The sequence below is a fragment of the Micromesistius poutassou genome (genome assembly GCF_964030765.1).
Source record: "Micromesistius poutassou genome assembly, chromosome: 9".
NCBI lineage: Eukaryota > Metazoa > Chordata > Actinopteri > Gadiformes > Gadidae > Micromesistius > Micromesistius poutassou.
In genome coordinates, this window is record NC_140279.1 from 5,145,977 (window position 1) to 5,159,986 (window position 14,010).

Genomic DNA, 14,010 nt, shown 5'->3' on the forward strand with positions numbered 1-14,010 from the left:
GGGCAGATTAATTAGAAATTAAGCAGCGCTAAAGCAGCCACATTAAACTTGCACCTGGAGGCTGCAGGGGCCTTTGATGGCAGCTTTATGTTTTTTTTGTTCACAAACAAGGCTTCTGGGCACACACAGAAACTAATTATAAAGCCCAAGGTTGCCTCGAGGGCCACTATTGTCACTTTGTGGCATATTTACTGCAGTCTAGATCTACGTGTTACAGTACACAAGGTGTCTCTAAGCAAAGTCTCCCATGTCTTTCCAAGCAATTTGGCTTAGAAAGACATTTAAAGTGGATTAACACCATGCCCTCAGAGCCTTGCCTTGCAGTGAGGAGAGGGCCAGGCGGTTACAGTGAACGAGAGGCGAAATGGGAAAATGAAACAAACGCAGATGCATAATCCAGAGACAATAGAATATTAATGCTGAACAGATTTAGATAGGAAAGTGAAAACGGTGGTCGTAAGCGCATCAAAAGACAAAAAGGAAGGGATATGCAAAAGGAATCGCAAGTACATTGCACGGCGGCTCAATCGAATGTAAATTTATAATTTACATACATTTAGTCAACACAACAAATGGATCTAAAGGAGATTCTATGGAAGTCTTTAAAGCAGCGTTGCAGTCTTCAGACAGCTGCTTTGTATTCACATTTTGTATTAATAGGTGCATGACCTATTTTACCGCACGCATTACATTTTATAAAGTACATTCCTTCCATTCTAATAAGTGTCAAATGATCTAATTTGGCCGACACACATGAATAACTGCAATAATGATCAACCATGATAAATAAAAGATAAATACAAAGTGACTCATAGTAAATAACAAAGATAACCAAAAAGATGCACAATGTCAAATTCCAAATAAAACAGTGAGCTGTTTTGAAGGTTACATTAAAGAGCCACAAAGGTACCACCGAACTGACAACAAAATGCAGCAAACAGAGGATTTAAGCAGTAGTATCTGCAATTTTACTAACAAGATACCGCACAAGATGAATAATTTGACAAGTCTTCTTTCAAAAGTAATCTAGTAAAACAGGGACGGGAAATGGTAAACAATGCGTTATTCTCCCTACGATGTCACGGTAGGACAAGGCACAGACGCTGGTGCTTCTGAGAAACAAGTGTTCTCCAGACAGTGGCCTTCAGACAACCGGAGAAAACAAACAAACCCAAAACAATGCGCCGCTCTATCTGCTACGCGTCGCTGCGTTGGAAAAGGTTCTTCCACATTGTGAGTGTACCTAGCATCCACTTTTTATTTTATCCAACTGGATGGTTACCACACCCCGCCATATATCTCCTCTTGTTCCCTCTGCTCTTATCCTAATGGTACACGGTGCACTCTCTCTCTCGCTACCCCCCGCCTATCTCTCTCACCCGCTCTCTCTCCTTCTCGCTCACTCCTTCTGATTGCTCGGCCAAGGTGACACCGCTGTTTGTCCCGATTCTATGCAATTAGCCTCATACTCACCATCTGGCATGGTGCTGCCGCACACTTCCTGTTCTATAAAAACCCATCCGACTTCCAACTACACACACACACACACACACACATACGCTGCAAACACAATAATATGAAGATGCAAGCTATTGACTAGTGTTTCCTTGGAATATTTCTACAAACAGGAATCAGAATCCCATTAAATGTCATCGTTCATTAATTGTTAATTGGGTGTGTGGGTGTGGGTGTGGGTGTGTGTGTGGGCCAAAATGAACCCCCCACCCCTTCCTTGTTAAATCGACCCAATTTAATATCACAACCTAATTAAAAGGGACTTGGCCCCCGCCACCCCCCCACCCAGATATCCTACTCCCCACCACCAGACTCCAGACCTGCAGAGGTCCTGAGTGTTAGATGAAGTGTGTTATGTGTGGGCTGGTCACCCGAGGGGAGGAGACATGTTCAGTGGAATAATGCCTATTGGAGTGAATGCAACTGTACACAGTGTAAAAACTAGAGCGATGGCTTGGAGAGAGGGAGGCTAACAGGTAGGCTCTGTCAATCCTCATTCAATTGACTCATTCAATTCATTGTCACTTCAAATCTCCCAGATCTTTTCGTACTGCTACAAAGATATATATATATAATACAATATACGTATATAATACATATCAGCCATCAAATGCCATCAAATGATCAATTCTCCGCCATCAAATAATTGGTCCAGTTTCCTTCTTTTTGCAGCTAGGATATTTCCATGGGCTACGTGTCACCACCGACAGCTTGCGGAATAATTATCTCCAGCCGTGATTATCGTCAGAGATGAAGCACACATATGTAAACATAGCAACATTTTTGTCCTTTACTCTCCATCATTATACACTCTCTCTCTCCCACTCTCTATCCCTTCCACCCTCCCTCCCTCCCTCTCTCCCTCTCTCTAACTCCCAAAACACGGAGGTGTTGACATGAACAGTCTGGAGCCTGCCCCTCCATCATCAACATCATAACCCTCAAGGAAAATGGTGTGCCCACGTTCAGTAGCTTGTTAGATGTTTCAGAGCGGGAGAAGGATAACTCACTTCATAAATAATGGCCGCCAAGCGAAATGGAAACGACGGCGAAAGCTGTTACATTTTCCTTTTTCCTCATTGCACCTCGTGTCTCTCTTTGGTAGCCATGTTGACGGATTCTCTTACCTGAAATATTCATGAGGTGACAAAATATGCGAGCTTGGCTGGCCCGGACTTGGGCTCTGCCACCACCAGGCCCACGAAATGAACCGCCAAAAATAGCCACGCAACGCTACGAGCTGCTAGGGGCAAGATTGTTTCTGGGATTGAAACAAACTGTGGTGTAATCATAACATGTTGTATTTGATATATTATTGAGAAGATGTATTATTATGATTAAAATATTGAATTATTACATACGGTACACTGAATCATTACATACACATACAAAACAGAAATTGTTTTCATGCATAATTAAAACATACATATGGTGTATACTATTTATTTGCGATAAACAGGCATGACCTAAACGGCTTCTGCATCTCTATACATTTATTATATAATGTGTTTGGGAAACTAAAGTTTCAGACTGTAGTCCAACATTTCTGTTAATTTTGTCGGAGGCCGAGGAAAATACAACTCTTTGGCCTCAAACACATGTGCACACACACAAACACACATACACACACACACACACACACACACAAAGTTAGCAGCTAGTTAACGCAGGAAATGATCCATAGATTCCTCTGCTCATGTCTCTCCTGAGAGACTATCCCTATGAGTGTATGTATTTGTGTGTGTGCATGCGTGTGTGTGTGTGTATGTGTGTGTGTGTGTGTGTGTGTGTGTGCGTGCGTGCGTGCGTGCGTGCGTGTAAGAAAGACAGAGAGACCGATGGAAAAGCGAAGGAGATCCCAAAGGGTTCTCCTTCAACTCGTATGAAACTGGAACAAGGCCTTGGGAAGAGAGGGAAGCTGAGAGGAAGAGAGAGTGGCGGAGAGAGGGAGATAGATGGGTAAAGGGAGGGAAAGAGAGGCAGCGGGTAGTTTAATTCCTCGTCTAAATCACCCACAGAAGGAACTGAATTGCTTGCAGACGCACCCATGTTGCAATCGCTTACCAAACCGCCCAATGGCAGCACCCCTACGACGTCACCGCAGGGGTGCTAAATGATGCTGCTATCCACATTTTTCCATTTGGCTTTGCTTGTTCGATAGGGAAATTAAATAGATATATAATAGCCACGATCCCCCCAACGTGAACATCTGTCCTGTGGTCCCACGTGACAAGACAAACCCTGGGCCTACTCAACCACAACGGCAGCTTGTTCTTTTATTCAGCAGCATGTAAAAGGGCCTGTTTTTCTAGTTATCACACTTGTGGCTATTGGGAGATACATTTCTAGGTTAGTGCTGTATTCCAACTTGTCTTCCAACATCATATTTGCTTTTTGCTGCGTGATCAAGTGTTGTATTTCCATTAGCACTGAACTAAATGAAGGAATACTCACATATCGAGTCCGACTGTGGGTCGGGAAAGATTTCTTTGGTTGAGCAGTTTGTTTGTTGACGTCAAACCATTTTGTGTTTAGAAAGGGATGCATTTTATTATGTACGACGTTAGCGAGGCCCATCATGCCCCCATGAAGCCTGTGTATAGTTATATCGCTAACTTGACAGCTTGGAGCCTCATTATGCCATAAACATTTAGCTAGAGTCTCTCTGCTACAATACAGGTGTGGTTGTTAGACTCTGGGGTACACATCAATCTCAATAGATGACATCTATTCCAGACAGGTTTGATTTGTGTCTCAGTGGCAGGGGCTTAATGAACAATTGTTGGCCAATTGCTGTGGCTTATTTCAAGAAGTCCTGAGAAGGCGTCCCATGTCGTGAACTGGGCTGTGGCTGGACTAAGGGTGGTGCTGGCAGAGGAGGTGATGGTGGTATCTGTGGAACCGCCGATATGTGTTGTGTTTGAAATATTGAAATGTGTGTGTTTTTAAAACAAAGTTGACCACAATAACTCAGTTCGCCTAAGACACTTTGAAAAGTGTGTGAGGATGAATTCTCCTTTTAATTCAGATTATAAAAAATAAAAAAATGTTCCTTACGCAAAACACTTCACATAATAGCGGGTGTGGAGGGAGGGACACTTTCACCGACACAGACAAACCACTCCTTACCCAGCATGTTCGGATTTAATGACCACACTCAGAGAGAAGGCGCATTAAAAAATAATGGAGATGAAAGAGACACCCCTTTGAAGTGCCAAAAACTTCCACTTGTGATTTTTAAATAAGCTCAGAAAGAGAGGAGAGACAAAAGATAAAGATCTCAGACGACGTCTACGCCCCTTCACCTTGTACGTCCGGAGAGATGGCGTGCATCTGGAGGTCTCTCTCTCTCCCTCTCTCCCTCACTCCCTCACTCCTGTCATGACATCATCCTCCCTCCCTCTTCCCCCCCCCCCCACTCAATAAATCTCCTGCTCTCTGCTTGTTTTCTTCTCTTACTGATCTGCCATAGTACCCTTTCACTGCTCCGGTCTCTTCATCAGTTACTGATAAATAATGAAGAAAAAGAAAATAGTGGGCTATAGGGCGTCGCTGCCAAGAGAAAATGAAAGTCTAAAAAGAGAGGGGGGAAGACAAAAAGCAGGTGAGGGAAAACACGTTTTTTTCTCTAACAATCTAATAAGGAGGTGGGATGGACATGGACTAATAACGCCGGCTTCTGCCCACACTGAGGAATCCTCACCCACCGCCTATTAGGGAGGTAGCTGCTATCCCATGAACACACACACACACACACACACACACCCACCCACACCCACACACACACACACACACACACACACACACACACACACACACCTGGGGAAGCATAGAGATAAAGGCAGAGGGTGCGAGAGAGAGTGAGAGCTAGGGAGAGAGGTAGATAAAGAGTTTGAAAGATGAGGAAGAGAGGAGAGTGCAAGGCAGAGAGCAAGACATGGGAGGGAGGTAACAACGATTGGGGAGACAAGGGTCATTATCTTGATGTAACACCGCTTGATAAGGTGCCTCCCCCCCCCCCCCCCCCCAGCCAATAGAACTCAAATCGCCTCACTTTTAATAGAGAGCATGTGCTCAAGGTCCAGCCTAAACTCATCTTGTTTAACACACAACCTCCTGGGATGGCAATGGGGTGTGTGTGCTTGTGTGTCTGTGCATGGATGTGTGTGTGTGTGTGTGTGAGCACATATGCTTCTTCCATCGTCTCAAAGTATCTGCCCCGTCTCTCTGTACATCCAAGCCAGGACACACTCCTGACCTGTTCTATCTGGCACATGGCCATGGCGCTGGCCGCCCTTCTTGCACCCCCCCCCACCCCATCCCCTCCCCTCCAACCCTCCAGCCCTCCCCCCCTCCCCCCATCCCCCCCGGCAAACAACGGAGGCTCTCTCACCAGACCAGTGGCCCATGGAGGAGGAAGGGGCGACGGGTGGCATGGCAATCTCAGACTCCCCCCGCACGAGACACTGGACTCTTTTCACGACAGGAGTGGCGGCGGGGGGCACACACAGGTGTCGCCGCGTGGACACAAAATGAATTCAAAGTCTGTTCCCGTTCACATGGCCGTGATCCCGGGCAGCTTGGACGCATCCCGGAGAGCTGGACCCTTCCAGGTCGCATTGGGTTGGGTGTAGGAGGACTGCTACAGTCGGGAAACGCGTGGCACGCGCTCTCGTCGGGGGTATCTCGTCGGGGGCTATCTCGGTTTGACCGACCGTCGGACCAGTGTCACGTGTCTGACCGTGGCTGTGCGTCGCTTACGGCGTGCAGAGCGGTTTGCAAAACAATGCCGCGGTCCCACGTCCTCTCTAATTGAACTGTTTCTCGTCAAAAAGGCGCGGCCATGTGTTCAACACGCTGTGTTGTATTTTGCCAGCGTTAAGAGCGGCACGTTCGCTGGTCACCAATTACCATGGCGACCATAAGTGCCGCCGCCGTGTCCCCAATTTTGTCTCAATTCGGGGGGCTGTCTCTATTCATGCGCCCTGTTCACAAATACACAACTAATGAGGGGACGATCCTGGGAGGATTACAGAAAGCCTCCTAGCAATTTGTTCCAGAACGGCCGCGCGGTCGCCCATCCGCCTACAGCTCCCATGTCTCTCCGATGCTGGTGCACCGGACAGACCCTCAACAAGACCAGCCTCTAATTATGGTTATGAGCTACACCTGTGTTTACCGCGCTACGGCCAAGTGTTCTAGGTACATTGGACCAATTAAAGTCAAGCAGCAGAACATGGGTGGGCGGTTTTTCTCCATGACAACAGCGCTGTCGTGACCGACACTTGCTTTGACACGCACAAAAAGCCACCGCTATGTTGTGGGGACTCAGCCGCCTTTCCATTTTGCAGTTGGGTTTGTGGATGGGGGGGGGGGATTGGGGGAGGGGGAGTGGGGGAGGTTGAGGGTAAGAGGGTAGAAATTGCGTACATAATATACATACCTCCTTGTCTACATATTTTCTTGCCGGGTTTCCGGGCACATTCCTTGGATATTCTTTTGACTGAAAAGTGAATAGAAGACTAAAGAATAACATGGAGCTCCGAGGACCACGTCAAACAAACGCACACAGCAGCCGGCATGCACCCGCTCATTAAGGCAAACGCACGCGTGTTCAGGTGAAACGCACACACACACCACTCAGACGCAAACATCACGCACGCGCACACACGCACACTCGCACACTCGCACATGGATGCGTTTGCAGCTGACTGGCTGAGCGGAACTGAGAGGAGCACGAGAGATGGAGAGGGGGGGAAAAAAAGACACGTACACAAAGAAAAAGACTAAATATGATCTCATTAGCGAAAGCTGTTTTACTACAATAGGGTACTCGACTCAGAGTTCGACTAAATGAAAAGAGAGAGAGAGTAAAAAGGGAACCGAGAGACCGAGCGTGATAAGAGACGGAAACAGAGAGAGCATGAAAGAGAGAGCGAGGGAAATAGAGAGAAATAAAGAAAGGAGACGGACAGAAAGGAGACGGCGGAACAAGCATGACAATCTCACTTAGGGCCCTCTGATCAGCTGGCCGACCCGTCACGCTAATCAATAGCGCTGATTATGGTCACGCTGGCTTTTTTGAGGCATTGTGCGGGCGAACAAAGGGGTCGTGATGAATGACTAGAGCCAGGTGGAGGGGCGGGGGAGGCTGGGGGGGGGGGCGCGGCGGGGGGACCGACTTGGGAGTAGGATAACGGAGGAGGAGGAGGAGGAGGAGTGCGAAGAGAGAAAGTCAATTTCTTCCAGGTTTTTTCTTTTTTTTTACGAAGAACTTGACACCCGTATACACTTTGTCACCGTTTAATATCCGGTTTAGTTTTTCTGTGTTTTTTTTTCAAAAGTGCCGGTCGGAATAGCCGGAATGAGGGGCCGTGCGATAAGGAAGATGGGTCGTTCCGCGCCGCGGTGGAAAGAGGGGGAACCCGCGCAGGATCAGCCTGTGTGTACGTATTATATGGGGTGTGCTATTAATATATGTGCTGTAGGTTGTTGTTGTCGTTTGCCTTGTTATTGTATACACTCCTGTTATAAAAAGACATCAAAAGGACTACAAACTGGAGAGAGCGGAGGGGAAGAGAATATAGATGAGGGGTAAAGTAACCATGGAGATGAATTTGAATAAACAGATGTGGTGGGGGGTCACACACACACACACACACACACACACACACTCTCTGGCACGCATACACTTCTCCCACAAGCCCTTCTTTTAGTAATGTGCGAACACTTGGTATTCATATAATACAGAAAGTAACATGCACAGTTATGCATGCATTGGGTCATGCGCTTTCTCTGTAAGGACGGACGGACGGACAGACGGACAGGCACGCATGGTGACAGACAGACGATAGACAGACAGACAGACAGACAGACGATAGACAGACAGACGGACAGACATCCCCCCTTACCAAAATAAAAAAAAAACTGTAGGTTCGAATTTCCAAGTCAAATCAAAAACTTGTCCCTGCGCCCATCACACCATCACCACCCCCCCCCCCCCCCCCCCCCCCGCCGCCCCCCTCCCCCACCGCAGACCCCATCGACTACCCCCCCCCAGGGCTGCACAGTAGACCTGGGAAGACGGAGGATGGGGGGGGGGGGGGGGGGGTCGGGGCGGGTGTCAACTCACCATCCTCCGTGGGAACGTAGATGTTGAGAAAGAGGCAGTCCTCGCTCTGGTCCTGCACCCAGGAGGAGACCACGTCGATGCTGTTGGTGAACCACACCGGCAGCATCACGTCCGGCAGGCGGCCCTCCACGATGGTCTGCGGGCACACGGGCGCAAAGTGGGTGGCGTTGCGCACCTCGGGCCAGGGCACGGGCGGCTCGGGGGGCTGGAAGCGCCGCTCGCCGGTGGGGGAGGCGGCGTAGGGCACGCCCAGGAACTGCACCACGGGGCCCAGGATCTCGTTGTGGAGCTCCTTCTTGACGCCGCGCAGCCGGCCGTACACGGTGGTCACCACGGGGTCGCTCTCGTCCAGCTTGTCGCCCCGCGCCGCTCCCAGGCAGGCCTGCAGGAGCAGCAGGCCCAGCGCGCTGCGCGCCAGGGCCCCGGCGCCCCGGCCGCGCCGCGTGGCCCCGTCCCCCGTTGGATCCCGCGCACTACCACCGCCGCCGCCGTCGCTCTCTCCGGTCGGGGTAGCGTCGCGGGCGGGAGGAGGGACATGCCTCGGTTCAGCCATGATAGCTGCTGCTGCTGCTGCTGCCGCTCTTTCTCTCTCGGGCCTTTGCAGAGAGAGAAAAAAAAACGTCTTTCTCGGGGTCCTTGTGGTCTTTCAGCGAGATCCTCTCTGCTTTGTCCTCCTCCTCCTCGTCTTTTTCTCCTCCTTCTGCGTCTCTTGTGTACAAACCCGAAGCGAACCAACACTTACCCGGGCGGCACACAGTCAAATCACACACATACACTCGCACACACACACACACCAACACGCATACACACACGCACACGCACACGCACGCACACACACTCACACACTCTCCCACGCGCACACGTGCACGCAAAATGGACCAACTTGAGAGCACAGGCAGAGTGGTGTCTGTCTGCGGGTCACTCTGTTCTCGGGAGCCAAAAGACAGCGAGCGTTATTCCGTCTTGGAGGAGTTTGTGGCGGCAAACGACGGCGATCCTCGTTTAATTCCACGGGTGGCTGTCCGGTAGAAGTCCAGCACCCACTTCATGGTGTCCCAGTTCAGCCGGCGGTTCTCCCTAGCAACCTCACCATCATCAAGCGGGCGACCTCATCGTTGAGCAAACCCCTCTGCTCAACTCGCAGCCGAGGAAGAGATCACCGCTGTACGTTTTCTTTTGCTCAACGATCGGAGGGTGACGGGGTTAGGGGTACAATAAGCAGCCATTCACAGAAGGAGAGCCATTGGCCGGCTGAACCTACAGCGGCTGTAGAGAAGCATTGTGGGTCATCTGGCGGAATTGTATCTCAAAGTGGTACGGCTTCGGGATTGGCGGTTCCCGGTGATGTCCGTCCCCTGTGGAAGACAAAGAAAATAGAACAGTTAGTGTTTATAGTGATAAATGAGCTGAGAAGGGTGGATATTTTCACTGCATTGAAGAGCAAGAAAAGAGAAAGAAACATGAGCATTCATTAATGCAGTTTTCTAATTGAGGATCTGTAAATGAAGCCACTGGGGTGCTGCCCGTTGTCTCTTATACACACACTAAGACATCATTACATTATCTTTGAGGTAGCACAGGTGGACAACCTTGTTTGAATTCAGTGTCCTTGACAACCCTTCATGTTGGTGACCAATTTCACTTGTGAAATAATTTATGCAAGAGCGCGAGGCACGAGAAGAATAAATATGAGCGGGACAAACAAGCAAAAATAAATCCAGTGCTATAACTTCCTGAGTAACGAATGAACGTGTAATGAACACCAAATTAATTTATTGTTGAAAAAAGACTGACGCCAATTTTTACCGCAGCACTGTAATCAAACAAAACAAGCAAACAAAACAATATTGTCCGAGAGAAGAACAAAGCCATCCCTTTGCGCATATATGTATATAAATATATTTGTGTGTGTGACTCTGTGTATCCTATTGTGTGTATGTGTGTGTTTGGGTGTATGCATGATGCAAACTACAATGGCCTGTCACTCCAGACAGTATTTTTTTCAGTTTTCTCCCTGAGTCAATGTTCCATCTGGGTAACTTCCCCTTCATATCCCTCACAAAAGGGAAATCCTATTTAGCTGCACAGACAACCTGACAGCTCACACACACTGACACACAAAGACACATGCTAATTCAGACACATTCCACATTCAAACACACACACACGGCGAAAATATTGACTCCACTAGAAGAAAAAAAAAAAAATGAGTCAACATCCATCCAAGTGAATACACACACACACACACACACACACACACACACACACACACACACACACACACACACACACACACACACACACACACACACACACACACACACACACACAACAACAAATCCCTGACACCTTTTCATACAGAGAGAACAAAGAACAAGGGAGTAGGAGAGAGGGTTGTGGGTTGAGGTGGGGTTTGAACTACAGGACTACAGGGTGGATCCACAGGACAACAACAACAGCAGGTACGGAGGCTCTAATGACATGGAGAGAGAGAGGGGAATACAGAGCTTTAACCAGCTACCGAGTTTGTGTGTGTGTGTGTAGGCACATATGTGTGTAAGGGTGTATGTATTGAGTATTTTCTGGAGGGGATATCAATAATAACACCAACATATAGCATATGATCTGTGACAGACACACAGCCATTAATAGTAGCTTCAAATATAGATTATGAATCACTGTTTGGCCATCCCTATACATATTTACCTATTTTACAGAGCCGAGCAGATGCAGCGCTGTTCATTCTCTGAAAATAGGCACAGCGGTATAACGCACACAATCCTATATACAACGCTTCAGGCGACTGAGCTGGATGCATAGGGGGGACAAGAAAAAAGTGTTTATGTGTGATTATTTCGAAAGTGGAGTCGGTTTCTATTAAATATGTGTTTTCAATTCCATACATTTCAATATGGTTTATATAAGGGGGAGGGGGTGGGGGACGACGACAACTTCAGGTTTTTAAGTACCCCCCCCCCCCTCCCCGGATCTGTGCCCATACATGTATTTATCTATGGACATACAGAATGCATGTGTGTTCATGCATGTGTGGGTGCGTGCGTGTGTGCGTGTGTGACAACAGTGTTATATGACAATGAAAGGTACCAAGCACACATCTGGTCATCCTATAGCTGAGTGTCGTGGTGTCCCTGAACAAGACGTCTCACCCTAATTGCTCCTGGCGAGCTGGCTGTCGCCCTGCGTGGTTGACTCCGCCGTCGGTGTGTGAATGTGTGCATGGATGGGTGAATGTCAGTCAACACTGTAAAGCGCTTTGGATAAAAGCGCTATATAAATGAGGACCATTTACCATTTACACACACACGTCTGAATTTTCATAATCCTGAACAATACCTATCGTGCATTTAATGAAAAGATGTAATGAGCAGGAGGGAACAACAGGCGATTTAATTACTTACAAAACACAGGCGTAATGGTTTTTCTATTCCTCCCTGTTTTGGATAACATTCCTGTTTCAAGATCTATTGCTGCCCAGATGATACCACACATGCTCCAGTAATAGCACTAATAACACTCACACACGGCATGCTGGGAAGTTTCAATGGGACGGCTCCATGTGTGTTCGCCTATGTGAGGGCGCGGTGCATTGCTGAATAACCATTTCTAGTTGTGTGAGCTTTGCTACGCATTTTATTCGGGGGTGTGATTGCATTCTTATTTACCTGATTCAAGAGTCAAAACACGAATATGTGAACATGCACAGTGAGTGGGATTTGTTGGTTCACTATAGAAGAAAACAACAGTAGAACAGGATAGAAAGAATATCATGGAAATAAGACGGCATGTGTAGTCCCTAGAAACACAGATGGAGACAGATAGTGAGTGTATGAATGCACTCTGTTAATATATCTGATACATTTACTGTACACAGCCTGCTTTCTTTTATGCCAGTGGCTGATGTTATCGTTTTCCCAGTTGGTGTTCCGCTACCACAGATAAACCTGAGAACCCGTGGGACAAAAAAACACAGTACACACATACACACACAAGTGCAGCATTCTTTACTGAGTAAAAAATACAATCAGCCCCTCTTCAGCCCAGACATGAGTGCATAAAGTTGACAGAATATTTCCAATTCTATTTGAAACATGACGGTTCCTGCAAGCCTGGTTCCACTCAACTGTGTTTTTTTGTTTGAAACGTCTTTTGGTTATTACTGAAGAATTGCGTGCTTGGTGATGGTAATATTATGGAGATGTTATGTTTATGGTTGGCCTGTTCACAATCTAGCTGCATTATTTTACAGATTCAACTAAAAAGTAAGAGAAAGTAAGGAAAATATGAGAGAGAGAGAGAGAGAGAGAGAGAGAGAGAGCGAGAGAGAGAGAGAGAGAATACATGAAAACCATTTTATTGTATTATTATGCTAGTTTAGTTAAAGAGCCACTTAGCTCTCTGAAGACAATAAAGAACCATAACAGAGCCCTGCACAGAACATACAGTACGTACTCCTAGCCTTCATGCTCGACATAAAACCCGTTTCCCCATGGGTGTTTTATGGACATTTTGCAATGATTTAAAACCCCTAAATACATTACTGGATTTCTTTCCATCTCCAAGTATTTTAGGACAGTCTATTTTTTACGATAATGAGAAATGTAATTGACATTAAGGGCCCTAGTTAGACTCAAACGCAGACGTGAAGCACAAAGTCGAAGTAGCTTTGTGGGCGGTTCTATGGCGCTGTTGCTATTATGACAGCAAGATAAATGAGCTTTGCACCCGACGCAAATCTAAAATGGGTTGGTCTGAAACCTGTAGGTGTGTTTTGGGCGTAACGTGCAATAAACCAACGAGAGTGCCATCTCCCATCCCCTTTAAGAGCCAGCGCATTTGACTTGACGATTTGATATTTTGACAGTGCGCTTGCATTCTCCGCTGAGACAGATGCATGACCACATGAATTTCAAACTTCAAATGGCTTAGTTTATGGCCAAATAATAGGCATAATTCACACATGGAATAGCGTTTTCTTTTCCAACTTCAGAAACACTGACAACTTAACACATATGATATGCGGACGCAGTCCTGTGGCCGCAACTGTGGGTCTATTTAATGATATGCGGCAATACACTAACAAACATTGTTTGTTACCAGTATTGTATACACTATTGTTATCGACTTGTGTTCATAATATGCATGTGTCCTCCCGTTAATATACATCGCCATGGACTATATTATGCATTACGTGTTTAGTTTGCGTGTGTTTAAACAGATGGATCACCCGCATTCATTCATTCTTTTAAACACTCACTCGTGGTAAAACTATGTTCTCTCACAATCAAATATTCATCAATCCTGAAAGTTATGGGCTTGTAGGCCTACACAATGTCTGTGTCAAG

The 14,010-nt window shown here is 47.1% G+C and overlaps 1 protein-coding gene across 1 annotated transcript in view; it reads right to left on the reverse strand.

Moving 5' to 3' along the window:
- The window catches only part of nlgn1 (neuroligin 1), a gene marked incomplete at its 3' end in the record, with an annotated part of 81,286 nt that extends 72,242 nt beyond the window's left edge, over positions 1-9,044 (reverse strand). Inside the window, 1 exon segment of the mRNA XM_084472584.1 lies at positions 8,648-9,044. Coding sequence (XP_084328710.1) covers positions 8,648-8,753 — 106 coding nt within the window. The 5' untranslated portion in view covers positions 8,754-9,044.
- Positions 9,045-14,010: the final 4,966 nt, after the last annotated feature.